This window comes from Notamacropus eugenii, chromosome 2, assembly GCF_028372415.1.
Source record: "Notamacropus eugenii isolate mMacEug1 chromosome 2, mMacEug1.pri_v2, whole genome shotgun sequence".
Lineage (NCBI taxonomy): Eukaryota > Metazoa > Chordata > Mammalia > Diprotodontia > Macropodidae > Notamacropus > Notamacropus eugenii.
Genome location: NC_092873.1, coordinates 119107819 through 119134756, shown reverse-complemented (window position 1 = coordinate 119134756; position 26938 = coordinate 119107819). Strand labels below are relative to the sequence as shown.

Genomic DNA, 26938 nt, shown 5'->3' with positions numbered 1-26938 from the left:
GGCTGAGAGGCGGCTGCAGACAGGGGCTCCCCAAGCGGGTGGGAGCTTGAATCCATTGCGGAGGGTCTGTGCATAAAGCCCCTGAGGGAACTGAGCCTGAGAGGTGGCCCCGCCCCGATCTCAGCACCAGATCATAATCTCATACTGAATAGCAGCCCTGCCCCCGCCAAAAGCCCTGAGGCTGGAAGCAGCATTTGAATCTCAGACCACAAACACGGGCTGGGAGGATCAGGAGGTGAGGTGGGTGTGAGGAAAATATTCAGAGGTCAAGTCACTGGCTGGGAAAATGCCCAGAAAAGGGAAAAGAAATAAGACTATAGAAGGTTACTTTCTTGGCGAACAGGCATTTTCTCCCTTCCTTTCTGATGAGGAAGAACAATGCTTACCATCAGGCAAAGACACAGAAATCAAGGCTTCTGTGTCCCAGCCCACCCAATGGGCTCAGGCCATGGAAGAGCTCAAAAAGAATTTTGAAAATCAAGTTAGAGAGGTGGAGGAAAAGCTGGGAAGAGAAATGAGAGACATGAAGTCAAAGCATGAACAGCAGATCAGCTCCCTGCTAAGGGAGACCCAAAAAAATGTTGAAGAAATTAACACCTTAAAAACTAGCCTAACTCAATTGGCAAAAGAGGTTCAAAAAGCCAATGAGGAGAAGAATGCTTTCAAAAGCAGAATTAGCCAAATGGAAAAGGAGATTCAAAAGCTCACTGAAGAAAATAGTTCTTTCAAAATTAGAATGGCACAGATGGAGGCTAATGACTTTATGCAAAACCAAGAAATCACAGAACAAAGAGAGAAGAATGGAAAAATGGAAGATAATGTGAAATATCTCATTGGAAAAACAACAGACCTGGAAAATAGATCCAGGAGAGACAATTTAAAAATTATGGGGCTACCTGAAAGCCATGATCAAAAGAAGAGCCTAGACATCATCTTTCATGAAATTATCAAGGAAAACTGCCCTGAGATTCTAGAACCAGAGGGCAAAATAAATATTCAAGGAATCCACAGAACACCGCCCGAAAGAGATCCAAAAAGAGAAACTCCTAGGAACATTGTGGCCAAATTCCAGAGTTCCCAGGTCAAGGAGAAAATACTGCAGGCAGCTAGAAAGAAACAATTCAAGTATTGTGGAAATACAATCAGGATAACACAAGATCTAGCAGCCTCTACATTAAGGGATCGAAGGGCATGGAACAGTATATTCCAGAAGTCAAAGGAACTAGGACTAAAACCAAGAATCACCTACCCAGCAAAACTGACTATAATACTTCAGGGGAAAAAATGGTCTTTCAATGAAATAGAGGATTTTCAAGTATTCTTGATGAAAAGACCAGAGCTGAAAAGAAAATTTGACTTTCAAACACAAGAATGAAGAGAACCATGAAAAGGTGAACAGCAAAGTGAAGTCATAAGGGACTTACTAAAGCTGAACTGTTTACATTCCTACATGGAAAGACAATATTTGTAACTCTTGAAACATTTCAGTATCTGGGTACTGGGTGGGATTACACATGCACACACGCTCACATACATAGAGACAGAGTGCACAGAGTGAATTGAAGAGTATGGGATCATATCTTTAAAACAAAATGAAATCAAGCAGTGAGAGAGAAAAATATTGGGAAGAGAAAGGGAGAAACTGAATGGGGCAAATTATCTCTCATAAAAGAGGCAATCAAAAGACTCATTAGTGGAGGGATAAAGAGGGGAGGTGAGAGAAAAACATGAAGTCTACTCTCATCACATTCCACTAAAGAAAAGAATAAAGTGCACACTCATTTTAGTAGGAAAACCTATCTCACAATACAGGAAAGTGGGGGATAAGGGGACAAGCAGGGTGGGGGGGATGATAGAAGGCAGGGCATGAGGAGGAGAGTGCAATTTGAGGTCGACACTCATGGGGAGGGATAGGATCAAAAGAGAATAGAAGTAATGGGGGACAGGATAGGATGGAGGGAAATATAGTTAGTCCTATACAACACAACTATTATGGAAGTCATTTGCAAAACTACACAGATATGGCCTATATTGAATTGCTTGCCTTCCAAAGGGAAGGGGTGGGGAGGGAGGGAGGAAGAGAAGTTGGAACTCAAAGTGTTAGGATCAACTGTCGAGTAATGTTCTTGCCACTAGGAAATAAGAAAAACAGGTAAAGGGGTATAGAAAGCTATCTGCCCCTACAGGACAAAAGAGAAGATGGAGACAAGGGCAGAGAGGGATGATAGAAGAGAGAGCAGATTGGTCATAGGGGCAATTAGAATGCTTGGTGTTTGGGGGGGGAGGGGATAAAAGGGGAGAAAATTTGTAACCCAAAAATTTTGTGAAAATGAATGTTAAAAGTTAAATAAATAAATTTAATAAAAAAAAAAATAAAAATAAAAAAATAAAAATAAAAAAAAAATAAGATAAGGGAATTTCAGAGTTAAGGCTAATGTTTGAGGGATTTTGGCAAAGACAATACTTTGGGATTCCACTTCTACTTACTCAGATACACAGACTAATAGAAAATTAAATTATGTAAAGGAGGATAGGAGGCAGGTAGGTGGTAAAGTGGATAAAGTAAGGGGGATGGAGTCAGGAAGTCCTGAGTTCAAACCTGCCCTCAGACATTGTGTGTCACACAGCTGTGTGACCCTGGGCACCTCACTGAACCCTGTTTACCTCAGTTCCTCTTCTGTCAGATAAGCTGGAGAAGAAAATGGCAAGCTACTATTTTTGCCAACAAAACTCCAAATGGGGTCATCAGATGCAGCTGAAAAAATCAACGGCAACCAAGAAGGTCAGGGTGTTGGCTGCAATGGCAGGAATGCAGAGATGCTAGCTCTGTCCTCACATCACATAATGTTCCTCAGTGACTCTTTGAAGGTTATGAAAGTTCTGATATAACTTAAAGGGCCCCTGACACTCTCTGCAAATTTCTTTTATTTCACCAAATATTTATTGTTTCTCTTGTGTGCAAGGTATTATGCTTGATATTGTTGATTTAAGGGAAAAATAAAAACAATCTGTTTTACAATAATTTCTACTATGAGAACACTTGACATTTGTCTGCAAAATTCTTAATAGGAACTAAAAGGAATTTACTCTCCCCACCCAAAATATCAGGGAGGCTTGGAGAATTCTGAAGGAGGATATTGAACATTGGTAAGCTCAAAAAACTAAAAACAGCATTAACTCCAGGCACCTTGGCTGGATGGTCTCACCAAAGTGCTAACACTTCCTCAGAAGAAGGAGCCCCAACCCCAGCCCCAAAAGAAAACTCGAGCCACTTGAGGAACAGGATAGTATATCCGCGGGGCATACACGGGGAAGTGAACCATTAAAGCGGTTCTAGCTGAGCCATGATCCTGGGATCTTATGAATCCTATAGGTAATATTTCCGTTCTCATTGGCAATGTGAGTAACCTTGGGAAATTGTATTTCTTTACGTCTTGGCTTATTTCCCTTGTCAATTTGAAATGAGCCTTTATGGAAAGGAAACATATATTTTATTGGAATGAATTTCTACAGTAGAGGGGAAAAGAAGTGTTACTGGCAGATAGATAAGTCACTTCAGCCTCAGGAAGGCCTGAATTCTAATCCTGCCTCTGACTCCTACTAGTTGTGTGACCCTGGACAAGTTACTTAACCTCTCTGTGTTCGAGGCACCTCTCACTAAGAATACCAGGACAATGGCAGATCTGCTGTTGGTAGAGAGAATTTCCTCTCCAAGGAGCTAGCTACATAAATTAAAGCACAGTTCTAAATAATTTATTTTGGCATTTGTCCTAAATGAAAACATTTGATTTGTGGTTTTGATAGAGAATTCCTTGGATGTGGCTTGAGATATCTGCTTAACTAGTGTCAGTACCAAATAACACCTGCAAGAAAAAAAAAAAGAGTTATATACGATCCACGATCCCCAGATTTGAATGACCAACCTTGATATAATGATAAAAGTATCCTAGTAGACATTCCTTACACAATGAAAGAAACTCCATCTTTCCATTTCAAATATCCTATATGGACCAGGTTAAACTGATCAGTTACTGCTCCACCAAAGTACCAAATGCATTTCAATCAGTTAAAGAGATCCATACTTAGTTGCCTTCAGCCTGTCTTTGGGGGGGAGGAAATGAGAGATTTGGAGCCTGCCTTCCACATGATTCTCCTCCCTCTTTTCCCCACCCCCATCTTCCCTCTGAATCATTGGCCCTTTGTGTTTGGACGTCCCTCATGTATCCCCGATGGAGTCAAGATTACAAAATAGCTGGCTTGTATATCTAGGTCCTGGTCAGATAGCTTGTTCTCTCTTGTTTTTCAGAAAACCAAGAATTGAAAATCATGGCTGGGAAGCCCAAACTTCATTACTTCAATGGCAGAGGCAGAATGGAATCAGTGCGTTGGCTTTTGGCAGCTGCTGGTGTGGAGGTAGAGGTTTCATTTCTTAGATTTATTCGTTTTCTTCAAACTAAGTGAATAGTTACCATTGTAGAAGTCATAGGGAACTCACTGAATGACTCCCTCCAAAAAAGGGGTTGAATCATTGTGATCATATCTTTTTTTTAATAGTGAACTAAATCACAGACAATTTAAAGGACAAATTTATCTTAATGTTAATTGAGTTCTCCTTCTGAAAGCAGAATCAGAACCTAGTGGAAAATTCACTGGACTCGGATTCAGCAGACCAGAGTCCAAGATGTGGCACTACTCCCTCCTAGCTCGATGTCCTTAGGCAAGCCAGCTTGCATCTCTCAGTCCAAACTTCATCAGTTTTGAATGGGGGGCTGCCATTAGATTATTACTGAGATCTCTGTCTAGCTTTAAAATTCTGTAATCTTTGACTACAATGATGCATTAAAAAAATTTTTTTTTCTATGCCATAACACAAAGAATGAAACTGGTTTCCATTTATTTCCTTAACTGCCTGGCTATTATCGTTTAATGTCATTATTCATTTTTTTAAAAGCCCACCTTTTTGGAAATTGAAAAATACCAAGGAACAGAAGCTGGGTTAGTTTTTAAATAGATTTTAGGAATCTTCATTTTTGTTGTGATCCTTTTTCTTGAGTAAAAAGTGGAAGAAACCTTAGAGAACATTTAGTCCAAGGTTCTCATTTTTGCAGATGAGGAAACTGAGGCTCGGGAAAGTTAAGGAACTTGCCCAAGGTCTCCCAGCTAGTAAATGCCTAAAGCAGGATTTGAACTCCAGTTTTTGTGACCCTCTATTCCTGTACTCTACCCATGATACCACCTAGTTGCTTTAGGTGGTTAAGGCAACTTAATCTAGGGTCCCTACCAATGCTAACTTTCTATGATTCTATTGCTCTTATACTCTCATGTGTCTTTCTCCTTTCTAGTTTGAAGAAGTACTTTTTGAAACAGCAGAAGAACTTCAGAACTTAATTAAGGGTGAGTTCAAAGCTTTGCTGTTATGCTGTGCTAGTCCATGAGGATTAGATTGACTACCCTTTCCTTGCCTGAAAAGACCCACAGAAAGTCTCTAAGATCCCCTTGGAGCCCTACAATTCTCTGATTCTACAGGTGTGAAAAAATATGGTACAAATCCTAGCATGGATGGAGAATTACACAGGGCAGTACACAGTGTGTTCCTCTGTACCTCAGAGGTAGGGTTCTAATTTCAAAGCAAACACACTAGAGAAGAAAGTAAAACTTGTTTCCTCATCAAACAAAGGATTCTTCCTTTCTATAGAGGAATCATGGTTGAAGTAAAGAGTAATGGGACTAAGACTGGAAAGGTTAGGTTGGAGTTAGGTCATGGAGGAGCTTGAATGTGAGCAAAAGTAGACAGGTGGGTCTTACTGGAGGGTTTGTTGTATGTGGACAAAGAACTGTCTTGATAATTATTGTGTTTCAGGAAGATTAGCTACAAAAGTCTGATTTGGAATTGACAGAGACTAGAGGTATGGAGATCAATCAGAAACACATAAAGAATCTAGGTGGCAGACAAAGTTAAAACTAAAATAAATCTAATCATAAGAGAAAAATAGGGAAACTATACTATATGTCAGTCATATCAAACAATATTGTTTTAGACTATTTAAAATAACTAGACAGTAAAAGGATGGAATATCGCTGTGGTGTAGGAAAAGACTTGGACCTATGAAGGAAGAGGTTATCCATTCTCAGAGAAACAGAGGACAAATAAATATAGTCTGGTGTTACATAGATGCCTGGGAATGTATATATTTATATATGAGTATGATTATGGATATCTAAGTATATGTATGTATATTTTAAGTGTATGTATGTATGTGTACCTGCATGTATATATCTTTGTGTGTACGTGTATGTATCTGTATATGTACTTATGTATAGATGCATATATGTGCATATGCATGTCTGTGTTTACATATATATATGACTATATCTGCACTAAATTATATCTTCTTGGGAGAGGAGAGGAAGAAGGGGGGAAAAGAACAAAGTAAGAAGTTCACAGTAGAGAATAAAAGAAAACTTAAAAGGAAGTAAAGAAAAGATGGACAGATCTCAATACAACGTGACATATTTATTATATAGGCTTTCGTGGAAAGGAAATTTACTGCTCTATATATGTTTTTTTATTTGAATCCTCCCTTACATTTCTGTGCACATGGCAATGACTTTTTTCTTTTCTTATTTTGTATTTAAGTTTATAGTATATTTCTTTTACTTTACTTATTGTGTACTTAAGTTTTTCTCCTTAAATTTAAAATAAATTAATTTTTACAAAGAGGGGGAAAAAAAGAATCTAGGTGGGAGGTGAGGGGACCCTAGCTTAGGGTATGATGGTCGGGGGAGAATGGATCAATCAACTGATCAACAATCATTTATTAAATTACTATTACATTACTATACAACTTATTATGCACCAGATACTATTTAAGTCACTGGAGTTACAAGGATGAAAAAATGAAATAGTCCCATCCCTCAATGAGCTTATGTTCTTTAGGGGGAAACATCACGCATAAATACCATAATCGTAATTATCATTACATCATTTGTGCGTTTCTGAAGTGTTTTACAAATATTAGCTCCTTTGGTCCTCACAATGACTTCAAGAGGTAGGTGCTGTCATCATGACCATTTCCTTGGATGAGCAAGCTGAGGTTGAGACCTTTAGTGACTTGCCCAGGGTTTTACAGCTAGCAAATGATTGAGAGAAGATTGGAACTCTAAATCCAGCAATATTCAAAGAGCCACCTGGCTGCCTATATAAATAAATATAGAGCTTGTTCAAGTACAAAGGAATTTCAGAGGAAAAGTAACCTTCAGGGGAAGGTGGGTGCTAGCAGCTAGCAGGATGAGGAGAGGTGAGCAAGGAGGGAATTCCAGGGATGGAAGCCAGCCCAAACAAAAGCCAGGAGACAGGAGGCATAATGTTTTGTTTGCAGAAAAGCAAATAAGCCAGTTTGCCTGGGAGGCAGGGTGTCTGAAGAAGCGTCATAGGTAATGAGTCTAGAAGGACAGGCTAGAACAGACCGTGAAGGGCTTTGGATGCAAAAAGAAGAGTTTATGTTTGAGGCTAGAGGCAGAAGGGATCAGATATCAATTTGTGAGAGAAGATTTGAACTTAGACTCCTTTAAGTCAAGAATCACAGACTACCCAAACAGACAGTGTATAGACCAAGTCATGGATAGAGTTGTCATTTGGGTTGGTGGTGGAAGTTCTCACACAGGGAATTCCCTAGACAGACCAGGTCACCAATAAAGCCTTAGAGATCCTGTGTTCATGTATGCCACCCAAAGTGCCTACCACATTGAAGTGCACATGGTAAGGTCTCAAAACTTGTTGTTAATTAATGGCATTCCAGCAGTACCTTTAAATCAGTCAAGAAGTATTTATGAAGCACTTACTATGTGTCAGACATGACACTAAGCACTGGGGATAGAAAGGCAAAAGCATCTTTTTTTTTCTATTCTACTATGTTATAGAAATGTTTGTTTCTTAAATGAAGAGTAAAATTAATTTAATAAAAAAATAAAGATAAGAGTAGATACAATGGAAAAAAAATCCAACTGCTACTCCTGAGGATCTCACAGTCTAATAGGGGAGAGACTAGTAAACAATTAAGAACAAACAAGCTATATTCAAACAAGTACTAGTAAGGAGTAAGTAGTAAGGAGAAATCAGGAGAAGGTTCTTGTAGAAGTTGGGACTTTGACTGGGATTTGAGGGTAGCCAGAGGAGACAGGAGGTCGAGATGAGGAGGCAGAGCATTCTAGGCATGGGGGACACACAGTCAAAATGCCTGGAGTCCAGAGATGGAAGTGTTTTGCTTGAGGAACGACAGAGATCAGTGTCTTTCAATACATGGAGGAAGGAAGCCAGTCACTCAAAATATCTTGAAATATCTTGAAAGACCTTATTGGGCAGCAAGCACAATCCCATTTGCAGGGTGGGAGGAAGTGTCTCTAGAATGAAAATAATCCCCCATGGAACAGAGTGTGATGTGATAGAGTAGAAAGAGCATTGGTTCTAAAATCAGAGATCATGGATTCCAATCCTGCTTCTGAGACTTAGCCATGTGACCTTGAGAAAGTCCTTCACCCTTCTTGGACCTCAATTTCCCCTACTGTAGAATGAACTGGACAACTGCTGAGGTCCCTTCTGGTTCCAGAACTGTGCTTCCATGACCATACTCTAATGAGGGGGAATAACCACTGACTTGACTTCTCTTTCTTTTTTTTTGAGGTGGGCATCTACTGTATGACCAAGTGCCAATGGTTGAAATTGATGGAATGAAGATGGTGCAAACCAGAGCCATCCTACGATACATTGCCACAAAATACAACTTGTATGGGAAGGACCTGAAGGAGCAACTCCTGTACAGTAATTGTTGCATGTTTACAATGCAACGTATTTGCTACCCTTTTTTATTTAGGAAATTTCTACTTAACAATGGATTCTGACAAATGATTTGCTCAGGGTCATACCACTAAGTTGAGGTCAAAGGCAAAACTTGACAGTAGGTCTTCCTGATGTCAAGGCCAGCTTTTTATTATTTCCCCTGCTTCTCCATGAAATGATTTTAAGAAATTATCTCCTTTTACGTAATGGACAAAGCAAGAATGTTCTTATCAGCATGTGATGATAGTAAATATGTAAAATTTTTAACTCCTTTTTCCAAATGATCTAAGTCCAAGATTACCCTGATGTAGATATAACTCTAGTAGATAGTTTTATCAAATTGTGGGCAGCCAAAGGAGGAAATTAAATCTCTAACTGCTTAGCAGAGTGTTGCTGGTAAAGTAATGATACTAGCTTCTGCAAGCTGCTTATCAATTAGTCAATATCTATTAAGAGCCTATTATGTGCTAGGCACTGTGCTAATTCTAAAGACACAAAAAAGAGGCAGAAGACAGTCCCAAAGAGCTTATAATCTAATGGAACTCAGTCTTTCTGTTTATGGAATTCAGTCTTAACTTAATAGGCATGCTGAGAATTCTTTCCTACCAATGTGTTAAAGATCATATGTAATGGACTGGCCCACTCACGGATACATAGATAACTTGTTCAGAAGAGAAGAAATTCTGGCTTTGGATCTCAAACTTGAATAACTATAATTTTAAAATAATTTTTTAATGATTTGCAAAAGCATAAGTGAAGAAACAATACATAAATTCACTATTAACTCAATGAAAGTGGGGCTGTTTTAAAAATTAGCTTCTATATTTATTAACTCATCATGGAGAAGCCATGCAACCATATGGATGAATCAATCCATCAACAAGTATTTATGAATTGCCTATGTTCTGGGGTGGGCAGCTAAGTGGCACAGTGGATAGAGTGCCAGGCTTGGAGTCAAGAAGACTCCTCTTTCTCAATTCAAATCTGGCCTCAGAAACTTACTAGCTGTATGACCTTGGGCAATGCACTTAAACTCCATTTGCCTCTGTTTCTTCATCTGTAAAATGAGCTGGAGAAAGAAATGGCAAACCACTGCAGTATCTCTTCCTAGAAGAGCCCAAATGGAGTCAGGAAGAGTCAGACACTACTGAAATGACTGGGCAATGTGCTATCTCTGCTGATACAAACACAAAGAGTACAACGATCCTTCTGACTTCAGACCCAGATTTAAGTCCATGCTGAAAAAGACACTATCCCTGTGACCCTAGGAAGCTTATTTAACTTCCCAGTGACTCCCTAAAACTATAATGAACTATAAGTGAGAGGTGACTTGTCAATCTAGGAGCTTGAGAGAATAGCCTGTGCTGATAAAACAACAGGCCTGGATTAAAAACACAAAACCACAACAACTCCTGGGGAATCCTGCTTTATGGAGGTGGTTTTGTATGTTTGTCTCAACTAAGTGAAAGCGTCTTTTAAAAATGGGGCTTGAGGTTTTTAAAACCTTTTTTCTTCTAAGGAAGTTCCCACATACCAGTTGGTAAATGGGCCATTTTCAGCATCTGGGCCTTAAACTATATATAAGTAGACATAATTCATATCCTGGCATCTGTGAAATTATTTAAATATTTTGATAATAAGTATTTCAATATAATTGCTTTACTTTGTAATCCTATGTATTTCATTTTATGCATTTAAAAACATTAATTTGAGAAGGGGTCCATATCCATGACATACGAAAAAGTTAAAAAGCCCTGCTCTATATCTACTACTCCATGCTGCGTCTCAATACTTATACTATAATGACAAATTAGTAGCTTGCTTACGATATCCTTCAGTGCTACGTCATAATATCTTTATATTTTCATAACAGTACTTTGTACTTTTGGGGTAGGGAGGGGAGCAGGTAGGTGAATAGAATGCTGGGCTACAGTCAGGAAGACTTATCTTTCTGAGCTCAAATTGGACCTCAGACACGTACTAGCTGTGTGACCCTGGGCAAATTGCTTAAACTGGTTTACCTCAGTTTCCTCAAATGTAAAATGAGCTGAAGAAGGAAACAGCAAACCACTCCAGAATCTCTGCCAAGAAAACCCCAAATGGGGTCACGAAGAACGACTGAACAACAACTTTATCCTTTTAAAAGTGCATTTTCATATATATATAAATATTTTATTTCCTCCTGCTTTTAATAATAATGACATATGTAAGAAGAGTCTAAAAGCTTGCCTAGAATTTTATTTACATTGCTTGACTGCAGTCTCTCAATAATCCCATGAGCTAGTAATCATATTTTTTTTGGTGCCTCTTTCCTTTTCCAGTATTGACATGTATGTGGAAGGAATGAGAGACCTGTATGACATGATTATGTTCGTCCCATTGGCTTTGCCTGAAGAGCAGGAGAAGAATATTAGCTTCATCACTGAGAAAGCCACTCAAAGATTCCTCCCAGTGTTTGAGAAGGTATGAGATAATGATTAAGGCTCCGATCTACCTGCAGATTCACTGAAATTACCAACATTTTCTCTACTCCAACCTGAGCAAATATGTGACAAGGCAGAAACATTTCAGTCCCATGGTATAGAAGAAAGACCACTGGCACTGTAGACAGAGGATCTGAGTTTAGTTCTTGCCTCTGACACTTGTGGAAATGTGGGCACCTCACTTACTAACCCTGGACCTCAATTTCCTAAGCTTTACAAAGTAAGGCAGCAGCATATATTGTATAAAGTGCTGGATTTGGAGTCAGGCTTGGTTCAAATTCTACCTCAGACACTTACCAGCTATGTGACCTTGGGCATGTCCCTTGTCCTATCTGGGCTTTAGTTTCTTCATCTGTAAATAAGTGAGTTGGACTTAATGATTCCTAAGACAGCTCTATAATCTATGAATCTATGAACTCATAAAGAGCTGGAACTAGATAAGACAGGTAGCCATTTAAAGCATGCAGGGTATTGTAAGAGAGATATTTGTTTATATTCCTTTATTACACTTAAAATTATATGGCTGGTTCTGGTACTGTCCTCCTTAAGTTCTTATGCACCTTTTTAGACTGGTGAATGTGGGAAGGGTTGGTGGCAATGATCACTTCATACTTTCAGGGTGAGAAGCGGGGCAGGTAGGTGGCATAGCAGATAGACTAAAGTGAGGATAAAAATGGAAGGGTTTGATGGCAATTTTTGCACCTATTTATAAAGTTGGTACAGTCCAAGGTATTGTCCCTTCTGGGACAGATTTAATTCTGATTAAATTATTTAGTATGTACCCATTAAATGCATAGGGAGACCAAGAACCTCAACCTATCCACAGGCATTTATTAAAGAACCAACTATATACCAGAGACTCTGCTCAGCACTGGGGGCACTAAGGCTAAATGAAATAGAGCCTGCCCTCAAGGAACTTATATTCTATAGGGGATACAACATTTATACCTGAAAGTATGTGTACACACATGCACACACACATAACACATACAGATAGAGATATTGTTGAGTCATTTCTGTCACCTCTAACCCTTCATGAACCTATTTTGAGGTTTCCTAGTGGTTTGCCATTTCCTTTTCCAGCTCATTTTGCAGATGAGGAAACTGAGGGAAACAGTTAAATAACTTAGTCGGTGTTACATGGCTACAAAGTGTCTGAAGCCATATTTGAACTCATGAGGATGAGTCTTTCTGATTCCAAACCAAGTGCTCTATCCATTGTGCCACCTGTCTGCAGATAGATATAAATATACATATGTGTACATACTGAGCAGATACAGTTTTATAAATATAGATACACATACACACAAAAATAAGTACGAGGGAATTTGGAAGGACCTTTGAGCTAAAGCTTTGAAAGAAACTAGGAATTGTATGAGGGTCAAGATAAAGAGGAAATACATACCAGGCACGGGAGCCAGACTGTGCTAATGCATGGGGTCAGGAAGGAGGATGCCTCCTATGAGAAATAGGAAGAAGGCCAGTTTAGCTGCACTTTAGACTGTGTGACTGGGAGTAATGTAAAGTTAAGACTGGAAAATGAGGTTTGAGCCAGGCTGTAAAAAAAAAAGCTTCAAATGCTGTAACAATAGCATCCTACATTTATCCAGCGTTTCGTGATTATCAAATATTTTACAAGCATTATTTTATTTGATCCTCCTAACAACTCCTTAGGGGAACAGTGCAAGTTTCAGCCCCATTTTATGGATGAGCAAATGGAAGCTCAGGGAGTGCAGTGATCTGCACAAAGTCACACAGTAAGTTGGCAATGCCAGAGGGAGAACCAAAAACTCATACCTGAGGTTGAGGGCTCTTTTCTCTATATCATTTCCCCCTTCTGCATTTCATTTATAATGTTTCTTTATTAAATTATTACACTGTGAGTTTATAGGTCATAGATTTATTGAATTAGAGGATGTAGCATAACATAAAACAAAAAAAAAACACTGCTATTTTCTAGTTGTATACCTTGGACAAATCACTTGAACCCCAGTGGGTCTCCATTTCCTCATCTGTAAAATAAAGGACTTGAACCAGATGATCTCCAGGTTCCTTTCTTAACTAAATTGTATGATCCTGAAATGAATGTTTTGCACAAATATTCCTTTGTGTCTCTGTGTGCCATACTTAGCTTACATTACATTTGTCAATGTACATTTTAATATCTTCCTCCTACTAGGTTATAGGTTCCTGGATGGCAGAGACTAGGTTGATTTTAGCTATCACTATACACACTGCCTCCCATAGAGGAGACATTTAATGAATGTTTATTGGTTTGTTAAATAATGAACAAAAGAGGAGTTTGTTGTGCTACTACTCAAATTGCCTAGTTCTTTGTCACAGTGGAAAAGATATATATCCATGGGTCAGGCAGTTTTGATGGATAGTGACAGCAGAATCCATTATAGGAGAATATCTTTAGAAATATTTGGACTTCTAGTCCCCGGTTTAAAAAAAAAAAAGGTGTCATGTTAACGAAGGATTTTAGAAACAGAACTGTTCTGTAACTGACAACTCATGGGGATGGATTGCCAACACAACCTGAAGATGTGGTCAACAGATGATCTCACTGATCTTTTAATATGGGTAAAGGACAATGGGGGAAAAAAAGGAAATCAGGTTATACTGTAACTTGGGTTGAGGATATGTCATGTGTTTTACTGATTATTATAGCTAGAAGAGACCTTAGCTTATCTTTGGGAGAGTTTCCTTGAGTTTAAAAATGTTTCCCTTTGGCTGAAATATCTTTTATTTTATCAAAAAATAATTATTTTTCTTTCCTTTTTTAAAACTCAATTTTCCCCTCTTTTCTTCACTGGAAGTGCTTTTCCCCAGTCCAGTGTTTACTGGATTTTGTTTTCTTCTGAGATTCATTTTTCTGGCTAACTCAGTGATTCCTGTAGCGTTCCAAATGTGTCATGCAACACGACTGCCTGTGGGTTACTGCCTACAAAGGTATTAACTGTTAGTAAGTGTTGCCTGGAGTTCTGTGTTATTGATTACACAGAAGGTGAATTGCACATAGCCCTGCATTTATTGCTAATGCCTGCTGCATTGTATGCTATTGTTTGTATGTGTGTGTGCTTTTTAGCTCTCATCGCTACACACTACTATACGTTTTTTGTTTGCATCGGCACTAGTGTTGTGCTGAATACACTTTTAAACAGAATTTGAACAAAATGGAGGTCAGGACTTTAGGCATTTAGTATGCAGTGATACCAAGAAAAACTCCAACAGGATTTTTAATAACAGTCATAGAATTTGACCATAAAAATAAGGTCATTATAATAGTATTGAACAATATTATAAAGAATTTGGGAAAAATATGAGGTGATCACTAACAGGTATGATATGAGAGACAATACCCTGTTTGTTTTCTGTAATTTGTGAGAAATATTCATTCAATAATTCCTGATGTGATCCGAAATGAAGAGATTACTTGGATACCAATTCCTAAGTGTCCCTTTGAAGAAAGAAGAAAGAAAGGGAGGGAAAGGTAAAGGAGGGAGAAAAAAACTTTTGTTTCAAATTGAACTTGGTAAAGCTCTGGTGTGATCATGTCATCCCCCTGCCAACTCCAGAGGCTCTCTATTACCTCCAGTATCATATATAAAGACTGTATTTGACTTTTAAATGCTTTCAGAGGCTAGGTCCTAACTCCTTCCTACCTTCCCAGCCTTCTCAAAGCTTACCCCCCTCACACTGGCCTCTATACCAATCCTGGAACAAACATTTCCTGGCCCTGTAGGCATTTTCCCTGGCTGTCTCCCATGTCTGGAACTTTCTCCCTCCTCATTTGTGCCTTCTGACTTCTCTGACTTCCCACCAAGTCTCAGGTAAAGTCCTACCTTCTGCAAGAAGCCTTTCCTGCTCCTCCTTCCGTCTGAGAGTATCCAATTCATCCTGTATATATCATTTCTATCAGTGTTTATAATTGTTTATAATTTATAATTGTTTTTGCGTTGCTTCCCCCACTAAACTGGGAGCACCTTGAGAGCAGCGATTGTATTTTTCCTTTCTCTGTATCCCCACCTCTTAGCGCAGTGCCTGGCATGTATGTGGTAGGTGCTTAATAAATGTTTATTGAATGAATGAATAGTATAATGAAAAGAGCAAAAATACACAAAGAGAGCAATTTAGAAGTAGTCACAGAGAAATTTTTACTACCTTGTAAGTCAAGAAACATTTATTAAAAGTCTACCACTGGTCAATCACTGGGGATACAGGAAGAGGCAAAAGTTAGTCCCTGCCCTCAAGGAGTTTCCAATCAAAGAAAGAGACAACATGCAAACAAATAGATACAAGGAAACTATGCATAGAATATATTTTGTTTTTCAGTTATGTCCCACGTGGGGATTTCTTGATAAAAATACTGGTGTGGTTTTCCATTTCCTTCTCCAGCTCACTTGACAGATGAGAAAACTAAGGCAAACAGGGTGAAGTGATCTGCCTAGGGTCACACATTTAGTAAGTGTCTGAGGCCAGATCTGAACTCAGATTTTCCTGACTCCAGCCCTGGCTGTCTATCCACTACTCCACCTAGCAGCCCATAGGTTAAATAGGAAATAATTAAAAGAGAAAACACTGGAATTAAGAGGGGTTGCAGAAAGCTTTCTGGAGAAGATAGAATTTTAGTTGGGACCTGAAGCAAGTCAAGGAGGTGTGTTGTCAGAGTAGATGAGGGAGCATGTTCAAGACATGGAGGACAGCCAGAAAAACTGTCCTGTCTTCAAATAATACACTGTCCTCAAGTAATGTGCCATAATTCCCTCCCTTCTCTCCTTCTCATTGATTCTATAGGTATTAAAAGACCATGGGAAAAATTACCTTGTTGGCAACCAGCTGAGCTGGGCAGATGTACATCTACTTGAACTCATCTTAATGGTTGAAGAATGCAAGTCTGATGTTCTCTCAGCATTCCCTAAACTGCAGGTAATTCCATCAAAAGTATTCACTATATATACTGCATATAGCTATTGATGTACATGTCCTCTTCTCTATTAGAATGTAAGTTCCCTGCAAGCAGGGACAGTTTTTGTTTTTTCTTTGTATCTCCAGAGTTAGCACACTGCCTAGGATATAGTAAGTGGTCAATATGCTTGTTTAAAAGGTCTGAAATTTCCATTGTGTGCCCTTCCTCCAAGGACACAAATCCTTAGACAGTTTTCAAGAGTCACTGTGGCCCAAGCCAAAAATCTGTTGTCTAGCCTTCAGATGATGAGGCTCTCTGATCTTAGTTGGATGTCTTTTCAGATGGTAGGCATGAAGACCTTTGGTGAATCTGATGCTCAAAGCCTTTCCAGCAATTAAGGAAGTAAACCTTTATGCATTTTGAAAAGAGAAGACTGTTTCTTCATATATTTATTGTATTTATAATATATCATATGTGAAAAGAGGGGGCCCTACATATTTGCAATACAGGGAGTTCCTGAAGACTTTGAAACATTACTGCCCAAAGGATGACAATGCTTGCCAAAGTTTTCCCACATGATGAAAGAGCTTCCAAAGGGTCTTCAGGAGAGCATCCTGGGGACCCTGTTCCAGTGTGCAAGACTAACTGTGTCATTTACAGGTGGTGTCATTTTTTTTTTCATTTTAGGAGTTCAAAGCTAGAGTCAGCAAACTCCCCAGGATTCAGAAATTCCTTCAGCCTGGTAGCCCAAGAAAGCCGCCAATGGATGATGCAAGTTTTCAAGCTGCAAAGGAGATTTTCAAGCTTGAAAAAGGCATGTTTCTTAAATATGCAACTGTCATATTAGCTGAATTCTAGTCATACCCACAAAAATAGTAGGATGTGCTCCTGCAGCATTTCTAAGTTCAATAACTAGTAAGTAAGATGCCTCCTTATAGAATTTGTTATAAATTGGAGAATCTAATCTTTATGTTGCTTTTCATAAAACTTCATTTCATTAGAGCTTCATCTTACTAGGGGGCATAGAATCAAAGATTTTTTAAAATTACATATTTAGAGCCAAAAAAAGACCTTAGAGGAACTGAGTCTAGCCTCTTCATTTTACCAATATAGAAACTGAGAACAAGAGGGGTTAAGTGACTTACCAGAGGTCACACAGGCAATAGGTGGTAGAAGCAGGATACAAACCCAGGTCTCCTGTTTCCAAATTCAACACTTTTATAACTGTTATGCTATTTCCATTTCAATTAATCCACATTTTTCTGGAAAGTAGAAACTTTTGGAATAAAACTGAGAATCATATGAAAACAAGGTGATACTAAAGATTTCTTTAAAAAAAAACTCTACTAGAATGATGCCTTACGTTCCTTAGATGCAAGCTTTTTATACTTGTCCTGATACGCTTCAGGATCCTCGACAAAAGAAGAAATGTTCAATTATCTCTAATATATAGGATTTAGGCAGGAAAGCAACCTGCCAATATTTTAGAAAGATTTTCAATAAAAAAAAAAACAGAAAAAAAGGTTTGTTTTAGTTCCCAGTTAATGAGAAATTTCAATTAAACAAAATACCCTATTCCTCTTTCCCCACGATTTTAATCATGATTTTACTCTACTTTTTAAAAATGATTAGTTTTAATACAATCAAGAAAAAAAAATGAAAGCTCACTTTGAAAATTCCCCCTTTTAAAATAGCCCTTGTCTTGTAAACTTAAAGATGTATTGTCAGGAGAAAATTCGTGCTTTTATTTTTCTGGGCAGATAATCTATTGTGTACCATTTTGTCGGAACTCATTGGAAGGTTGATAAGAAACTTATCAACACTTGGAGGTAGAGTCAAAGGAGGCTTAAAGTTTGAGTGCCAATAATTAAAGTTCAATCATATAAACCTAAAGTTAAGTTTAAAAGTGGTAGGGTAGAGTGGTAAGCAGAGTTGTTTGGTCTTATTTCATCTTCCCAATCCACTCTACTACTGATATAATGAAAGGGGAGGGAGTGGGGAGGAGTAAGTACCCAGGATAAATCCTGATAGACCTGGGTGAGTTAGGAGGGTGTCTACCTCAAGTATGTGAAGACTTCCCCAGGTAGAATGGGCAGATGAGAACAGTCTGTTCCAGTGGTCATGAAGGTGACAGCACTTAGAGCTTGGTCAGACATTCAAAGATGTCAAGGTCATCCTCTGCATCCTTGGCCATTGCCAATCATCCTGACTTTTGTCTTGTCTGGGGTTCAAGATTGTCCAATTTGCAAGAAAAAAACAACTGAGTCAGAGTTCCAAGCCAACGCTTTACTAAAAGGTCTATGTTCCCTCCAACGAAGCAGATCTGAGATTTTCCTCATGATCTGAGATGCCTCTTTTCCCTGGGGCCTTACTTTTATTGGGTTTGATACTCAAACATGCAAAGAGTCATAGTAAAATTCAAAATCTTACTGGTTGGTAGATCTTGATTTTGATTCTCCAGGAGACTCAGAAATGATGCATCAGGATGGGTGGTCACAAGATGGGCGAGGCAAGGGTCATCTCTGCTGACTAAGTGGTCATAAGATGGTCATTTGCTCATGTTGGACAAGAGAGGGTGGAGATACAAAAACAAATTGGGGGCCTTTCCATATCAAGCCACCCATATTAGGCTTGGACATGGAATTTGAGCAAAATAAGATGGAGATATCTTTGTCAACATTCTTGTGGTTGTGCAGGTGAGTTTCATAACAAGTAAATGTGAACACTGAATTAAAGTCTGAGGTCTACCATACAGAACTTATAATCACTATCCCTATGGAGTCATATGAAACTGATTAATACTGGAATAAAGTAGGGGTCTAATTGTTCATCTATCGCACTTGCCACTGGGCTTGGAGTGACTGGAAGAGAGAGGGAGTCTGTGTAACTCAGCCTTACAGTCAATTCATGAGCAAGTCAAGCCATCATCCATGATGTTGGTCTTCTTCAAAAACAAAGGAGGAGCATTTTCTCTCTGCTCCAGGAAGATAAAACAAAAGAAATCTATAATTCTCTACCTTTGAGCCCCCAGTCAGAGACAGCACTCTGTGACTACCTCACTTTTAAATCTCTCTCTCTCTCTCCTGGGATATTCCCCCTCAATTGTCTCCTCTCAGATGCAATCCCAAAAGACACGTACAAACCAGCAAATAAATGTTTCAAACAAAGAAAGGCAAACAGATTTTTCCCCATACCCAAAGAAAAAGACGTCAAGGTATTACCAAGGAAAAAAAGGAAATAGAGAATTATTAATTTATCAAGTCACTTAACTACTCAGCATCTCTAAAATAAAAATAAAATATATACTAGATGACTTCTATGGTCCTTTCGAGCGCTCAGTCTTTGATCTTCTGAGATCATAGGTTGAAATGAAAGAAAAAGGGACAGCTGGGTGGCACAGTGGATAGGACACTTCCCTGGAGGCCATGGGATCTGAGTTCACATGCGTACTCGCTGTATGACCCTGGACAAATCATTTAACCTCCATTGCCTCACAGACACATGAAAAAAGAATGAAAAAAATGATTGAAATTCATTTTTGAAATTAAAAAATTTATTCTGAATGAAAATTGAAAAAATGAAAATGAAATAAAATGAAAAATAATTTCAAAATAAAAAAAGGCTTATTACAGAAAAAAATGCATATTCAACCTGGATTTCCCCTGCTACATACACAATGCCTTACATACTGGAGGATCTCAAAATAATTTTTATTGCTATGTAATATTATCCCTCAGTTTTTTCTGGCCACATGTACAGGCAAAGAATGGAACAAAAAAAAATACAACAGCCTTTTGTGCTTCTGAAAAAATAAAAATCTAACGACCAAACCTTACCTCACAGACCTACAGAAAGAGAAAAATAGTGGTATCATAGGTTCTTCACTCAGGCCTCAGGGGCAGGTTTGAGCTAGCCAACTCAGTACAGGCCAGTTTCAAAAAATGATTTTCATTTTTCTCTCTTAAGTTTCAAGTCCCTGAAAATACAAAAGTTCTGTAATTCCTTCAGTGTGGTGATTCACTCCATCAGTGCTGTTCTCAATCTATGGCAATGAGGGGGCGGGCGTGGGGGGGGAAGCCCAATGGAATTGCTAAAGAGCTTAGGTGACTTGCCCAGGGTCACACAGACAGTCAGGGTCAGAGGTACAATTTAAACCAGAATTCCTGATTCTGGGCTCAGGGCTCTATCTGATGTTCCATTCTGCCTCTGAAGTTAAACACATAACCAATTGTGTTCAATAAGCTTCACTTGCGTACTCTTATTTGTTCTGAGAGGGAATTCTAGGGAGAATGGGCAAAGAAAGTGAGAAGTGATGGTGATGTAAAAACAAAAATGAAAAATGTCAACCATAAATAAAGCATTTCAAAAACCTTACTGCCCTGGGATTAGGTATGGTGAGGGCATATGTGAAAGTGTGAGTAGGTTTGATGGGGTATGGGATCTGGACCCCGCCCTTAAACTTTCTCACAATTTCAGGAACCCAGCCCCTGAAGCCACATCCCAGGTGTTAGCCTGAGTCATTGCCCAACCCAGCCCAGTCCTTCATTCTTCGTTAACCTCCAACCTAGTCCCAGATTTTTCCCATACACTGGAATTAGTTTACTTGACATTCCTTAATCCCATCCAAATCTTCCCCCAATTTTTTTTTTCCATTTAAAAATACTATTTTTGTCCCCATCAAATGCACAGACTCATTCAGGAGTCTGGCATGTTTGTGTTGGTACCACAAATAAACTTGCTACTTTGACTGGAAGAATTGAGTGGTCTATTTCTTTTGAGGCAGATCTAGGCCCTGTACCCTTACATTTCGGGGTTCTCAGCACACCCAGACCACAACAGCTTCAGCAAACATTGTAGGTCAGTGCTGGAGGGCTGATCAGCGGGAGGATTTGGTTCCTGAGGAGTTGCTGCACTTATTTAAGATACAGGTAGGAGAAGGAAGGAAGCAAGTGTTTATTAAGCACCTACTGTGTGCCAGGTACTGTGCAAAACTGTGGGGATACAAAAGGAGGCAAAAGACAGTCCTTGCCCTCAAGGAGTTTATAACCAACAAGCATTTATTAAGTGCCTACTATTCATTCAGCTGCCTACTATAGGGCAGTTACGGGTAGAATGGATAGAGCACTGGGCTACAATCAGGAAGACCTCAGTTCAGATTCCACTTCAGACACTAAGTGTGTGACCTTGGACAAGTCACATAACCTTGCTTGCCTCAGTTTCCTCATCTGTAAAATGAACTGGAGAAGGAAATGGCAAACTACTCTAGTATCTTTGCTAAGAAAACCCCAAATGGGATCATGAAGAATCAAATACAACTGAACAACAAATCCATCTAGAAGGGAGAGATGAGTCTGGAGAAAGGCCTAGAAGAAGGCTGGTCAAGTGGACTTCAGGCAGGGCTTGGTCCAGGTTCTAGATTTGAAGCCAGAAAAAGTTGAGGAAACGGTGTGCATCCTTTTTAGCTTCTAGAGCTCCTGGGAATTAATTGGCCATCAGCACCTAGAGATGAGCAGATTTCTCAACTTCCCCAGTGAAGATGAGAAAGATCTGACCAGGGAGAGGTCAGTGCCCATTTCATCAGGCCTTGCCCTTTTCAGGTACCCAAAATGACTCAACTGGGTAAATCTCCATAGCTACCCTGATGAATAACATGATTTCAGTAGAAGTGGGGAAAGTTTCCCTAATGATCATGCTTCCCTATCTGATTAGTATGCCAGGAATTCCTTTCATAACAGTAAAAGCCTTTTAACAATTAGGGACAAAAATCTGAAGGAGGCAGTGAACACATTGAAACTCATTTCCATTAATATTTAATTATTCAGAAAATTAAGCACTAGGGTCCTAACTAGGGTTAGAAAGACCTAAGTTCAAATCCCATTTCAGACACTATCTGTGTGACCCTGGGCAAATCACTTAACCCTGTTTGCCTCAGTTTCCAAACCTGCAAAATGAGTTGGAGAAAGAAATGTCAAATCACTCTGGTATCTTTGCCAAGAACACCCCAGTTTCACCAACAGTCAAACAGGACTGAAATGACTGAACATCAAGCCTACACAATAGATATCCAAAGCCTTCCAGTCTTGAGAGATAGGGTTGACAGTGATCAGAAACGCAGAGGTGTAGGAGATCTTTTTGGCCATCTAAGTTGATGAAGTTCATTTACTGGCGAGGAAACTGAGGCTCAGAGAGACTTAAGTGACTTTCTCAAAGTCACACCAAGAGTAAATGGCAGAACTGGGACTTGAACCCAGGTCCTCCAACTCCAGGTCTAGCCCTCTTTCTACTGTACCCTGCTCTCCCCCTAGCAGTGTGAGGGTCCTGGATTCTGGAATCACAGATTCTCAGAGTGGGAAGGGACCTTGTAAGTCACCTAGTCCAGCCTGTACCTGAACTGATCCCCCCTGTCCTTTATGGTCTTCCTCAATTTGCTATAAAACTCTCTAATCACTCCAGTCATTACATTTTCCAAAATCCAACATTGCCACTTATGTTAGATGCCATACTGGTGTAAGAGTAAGCACCCCAACATACATAGGGGGACCTGCTATTGATGAGGTTCATGGTGAGGGGAACCCCAAAATACCAACGGTCCGGGTCGTGCTCGAATGAATTCGACTCAAGCCTTCTTAAAGCCAAAGAAAACAAAGTTTATTAAGGATTCGCCTAATTAGGTTGCCTCTTAAGGAGCCTAAGCTTTTGTAACGCTTGTATTCACAAGCAGGCCAGACACAATCCCAGCTAGACAGAGTCTGAGCTGGATGGCATCTGAGCGCCTTCATGGAGGCAGGATGGAACTTAAATACAGAAAAGAGTATAGGAGGGATGGGGGAGGGGGGGGGTCTGGTAGTCCAGGGTGATGGGAGGAGGGGTTTAGGAAGGGTCTTGAGGAGAAGTCCAAGGAGGGTCAAAGGCTGGAAACAGCTGGAGGCTATCAGGAGATATCAGACTAGGGAGGGTTTGGGTGGGAAGCAGGTGGGGCAATCCAGAGATCTTGATAGGGGCAGTATGGGAATGGGGTTGATGGGATCAAGGGTGGGGAGTACAACAGAGACCTGAAATGATAATGAAAAGCCCATGGGCTTCCTGAGACTGCCGGAACAAATGGGAAGATTAGATTTGAGTAAGAAAGGCCAGATTAAGTGGGAAGATTCAAGGGGAGCTCAAGGAGGCTCCCAGAGTCTGAACCTCATCACTATCACAGTTCTTAGATCTGCATTCATAAAAGGAAAGGCAACTTTTGAGGGGTTAACAATCCCTTTAATCAAGCACATGTATCAATCCTTTAGTCAAGCACATATATCATTCATCTCAGGGGAGTCAGTACCCTGAACTTCAAAGAAAAAAAAGAGAAATCAAAAAGTCAAGAGACATGGCTTCCTCTGTCTGAATTCAACAGACAATTGGACCCCAAGTGACTAACCATAGTTACCAGAGGGGGAGGAGGAGTTGGGGGAGGGTATCCTTAGCAGCTTCCCAGAGTCCTCATCTGGCCAAACAAATACTTCCAGTCAGTAAGCCCCAAAGCAAAACCTCACCTTCAGAGTCTTTATACACTTTTTAGAGCCAGAGGGCATCACATCCCTGGAGAACCAGTGCCTCATTAACAAAAGGCATGGGCCTTCTTACAAATCTTCCCAGGCTGGCAATGGGTGGAAAAGATCCTTTTTAGTCATATTCAAATAGAGGCATTATACTTCTTGATTATACTAAAACAAAAACAGCAAAGATTCTGTTTTACTTGCTATTACAGCGGGCTGGTATAGTCACAGTTCTGTGCATGCTGTGTGTATGTGTGTGTGCGTGCGTGCATGCATGTGTGTGCATTATGCTTTTGTCCCTGACTCTGTAGAACCAGGGGCTATGATGGATACTTCTTCCATGGCCCCCAAAGTGTAAATTAACAAGCACCTAGTAGATGTCCAAAAAAATATTCAATTGATTTCATTCATCACCACCATACTATTTAACCTCTGGCCCCTCTCACTTGAGGAAGAGGTATACCAAGAGAAGAGAAAAAATGGGGCTGAGGAGACTAAAGGAAAACATCTCAGATCTTACAACTTGGAAATAGACTGGCCCTGTCCACTGAGAGATGTTTATGTATATAAGATAATAATAAAAGCTAATATTTCTTTAGTGCCTACTATGTACCATGGGGCAGCTAGGTGGCACAAGAGATACTGAGTGCTGGACCTGAAGATCTTCGTGAATTCAACTCTATCCTTAAATACTATCTGTATGACCCTGGGCAAGTCACTTAACCCTGTTTGCCTCAGTTTCCTCATTTGTCAAATGAGCTGGAGAGAGAAATAGCAAACCACTCTGGTGTCTTTGCTAAGAAACTCCAAATGGAGTCATGAAGAAATGACTGGGATGACTGAACAAGCACAACAATATGTACCAGGCCCTGCTAAGCATTTTGCCAATATTACCACATTTAGTCCCTACGACTCATTTTCCAGATGAGGAAACTGAGACAAACAGAGTTTAAGTGACATACTTGCTCAGGGTCATACTGCTAATAAGCATCTGAAGCTGGATTTGAACTCAGGCCCAGATCTCTATCCACTGCACCACGTAGCTAGAAGAGACCTCCAACGCTATCTAGTCTCTCTCATTTTTCAAATGAGGAAACTGAGGTCCAGTAGGGTTAAAGAATTTGAGCAGGATCATACAGGTAGTAAATGGGATTTGAACCCTCTGACAACAGATCCAATGAGCTTTTCCATTTGTCATCTGGCTTAGAAACAGCCTAGTAGGAATGGGACTGCTGGAACCTTTCATGTATTACTTAAAAACTCTGCAACACAAAATAGGGAAGCACAATTTGGTGACTTTGGTGCCCTAAGTCCAATTTGTTTTTAACATCTCAACACCGACCTACAAAATATCTCCAACTTTCACTCTTTGCTGTTGAAAACTGGTGTGTCTAGTTCATGATAATTGATGAAGAAGAGATCTTTGAGGTCATTTAGTTCAACCCCCTCAATTCTGCAGATGAAGAAACTGAGTCCCCAGAGAGGCTTAAGTGACATGTAGAATTACATGGATAATCAGTGGCAGAACTGGAATTTGAACCCAGGACTTTTGACTCCTAATTCACACTCTTTTCACGCCACCATAGTACTTCTTTGCTAACATGCTGTTTATATAATTCCTCCCTAACTCTTACCAACTTAAATTGAATTTTGTCAAATAATATTGAATATTCTCTTGCCAATAATATAAATTCCTTAAAGATGCAGATTTGCAGAAATTTTTTACACAAACCCAAACTACTTTATGTTCTAGAATATGGTTTCTTAAGCTGATACCCATGGACCCCAATGGGATTTATAGATAGAATTCGGTTCATGAACTTGAATGGGAAAAAAATTACATCTTTATGTCCACTAACTTTTAACTGAAATTCAACATTCCTTCAATTATGAATTTTTAAAAAATCATTCTGAGATGCAATCTGTTGGCTTCACAAGATACCAAAGGGGTCCAGGGCACAAAAAAGGCCCTGTGATTGGAGAATAACAGGGTTTAGAGACAGAGGCTTAGTACAATGCCTGGAACACAGTAGGCACTTAAAAAGTGCTTGTTTACTTTGGAAGAGGCCTTAGTGATTATCTTGTTCAATTCTCTTGATTTTACTGAGGAAGAAAATGAGATTCAGTGACCCAAGGTCAAATAGCAGAACTAGGGATTTAAATACTGGTTCCAAAAACCTGATCTTTTTCAATTATATACTATACTTAACCACTGACAAAATTTTGCAATTTTGCAAGGGTTTGTTGTTCAGTCATTTCAGTTGTGTCTGATTCTTAAAGATCCCATTAGGGGTTTTCTTGGCAAAGACAGTAGAGTGGCTTGCCATTTCCTTCTCCAGATTTTACAGATGAGAAAACTGAGGCAATTGGGGTAACTGATTTGTCCAGGATCACCCAGGTAGTGTTTGAGCCAGATTTGAACTCAGGACTTCCTGGCCTCAGGCTCAACGCTCTACCCACTGGTAGGTCTATGCAATGTGTGTTCCTCCTTTGTTGCCAAAGAAGACCATACCATCAGAGAAATAATGACATGACTTGCACTTGACTTTGTTTTGAATGAGGGAGGGCTGTGCAGGTCAGCAGCCTCATCTCTTCCAGATCCATCTGAATCCAGTGACCAGATATTCATCAGGATGATTGGAGATGACCCAGGATGAGGCAATTGGGGTTAAGTGACTTGCCCAAGGTCACATAGCCAGTGAGTGTCAAGTGTCTCAGGTGAGATTTGAACTCAGGTCCTCCTGCCTCCTGCACTGGTGCTCTATCCACTGCACCACCTAGCTGCCACCAGGGCCATCTACGTGCCAAAAGAAGGCATCATCAGGGGACTTTGATGGAAGAATATCACTTTAACTTTTCCTTGATGACCCCAGGACATCATTACAAATATTAAATTCTATAGGGCCCTAACACAATGATGCCCATAGGGAAGCATGGAAGCTTGCTGGTCCTTAGTGTGTTTCCCCAAAATAGCTGCGTACTTCTAAATGGTATTTTTTTCCATTTCCTCTCCTACTGCCTCAGCTGTCTGTTGTCCCTTCTCACCACCCACAGTGGTTTTTTCATCTCTGCTACCACTTCTGCTAATCCACCACTGCCCTGTTAGTACTGCTTTCTTTTTCTCCACTGCCTGGTGCCTTGTAGCTTTGGCCCTAAGGGTGGCTGACTC

General features: G+C 39.7%; 1 protein-coding gene across 1 annotated transcript; it reads left to right on the top strand.

The window, feature by feature from the left end:
• Positions 1-4180: 4180 nt before the first annotated feature.
• LOC140526319 (glutathione S-transferase-like) lies at positions 4181-17539 on the top strand. The gene is made up of 6 exons (XM_072642451.1): positions 4181-4413; positions 5343-5394; positions 8681-8813; positions 11158-11299; positions 16120-16251; positions 16919-17539. Exons 1-6 carry the CDS (start codon positions 4327-4329, stop codon positions 17087-17089), a joined length of 717 nt encoding a protein of 238 aa, XP_072498552.1. The 5' UTR covers positions 4181-4326; the 3' UTR covers positions 17090-17539.
• The last annotated feature ends 9399 nt before the right edge of the window (positions 17540-26938 follow it).

Bases quoted from the DNA above. Each gene is read 5' to 3' on its own strand.
- LOC140526319 (XM_072642451.1), top strand. From the start codon at position 4,327: ATGGCTGGGAAGCCCAAACTTCATTACTTCAATGGCAGAGGCAGAATG. The intron at 8,814-11,157 runs GTACAGTAATTG...TTCCTTTTCCAG, and splicing joins GACCTGAAGGAGCAACTCCT to TATTGACATGTATGTGGAAG. The intron at 16,252-16,918 runs GTAATTCCATCA...TTTTCATTTTAG, and splicing joins CAGCATTCCCTAAACTGCAG to GAGTTCAAAGCTAGAGTCAG.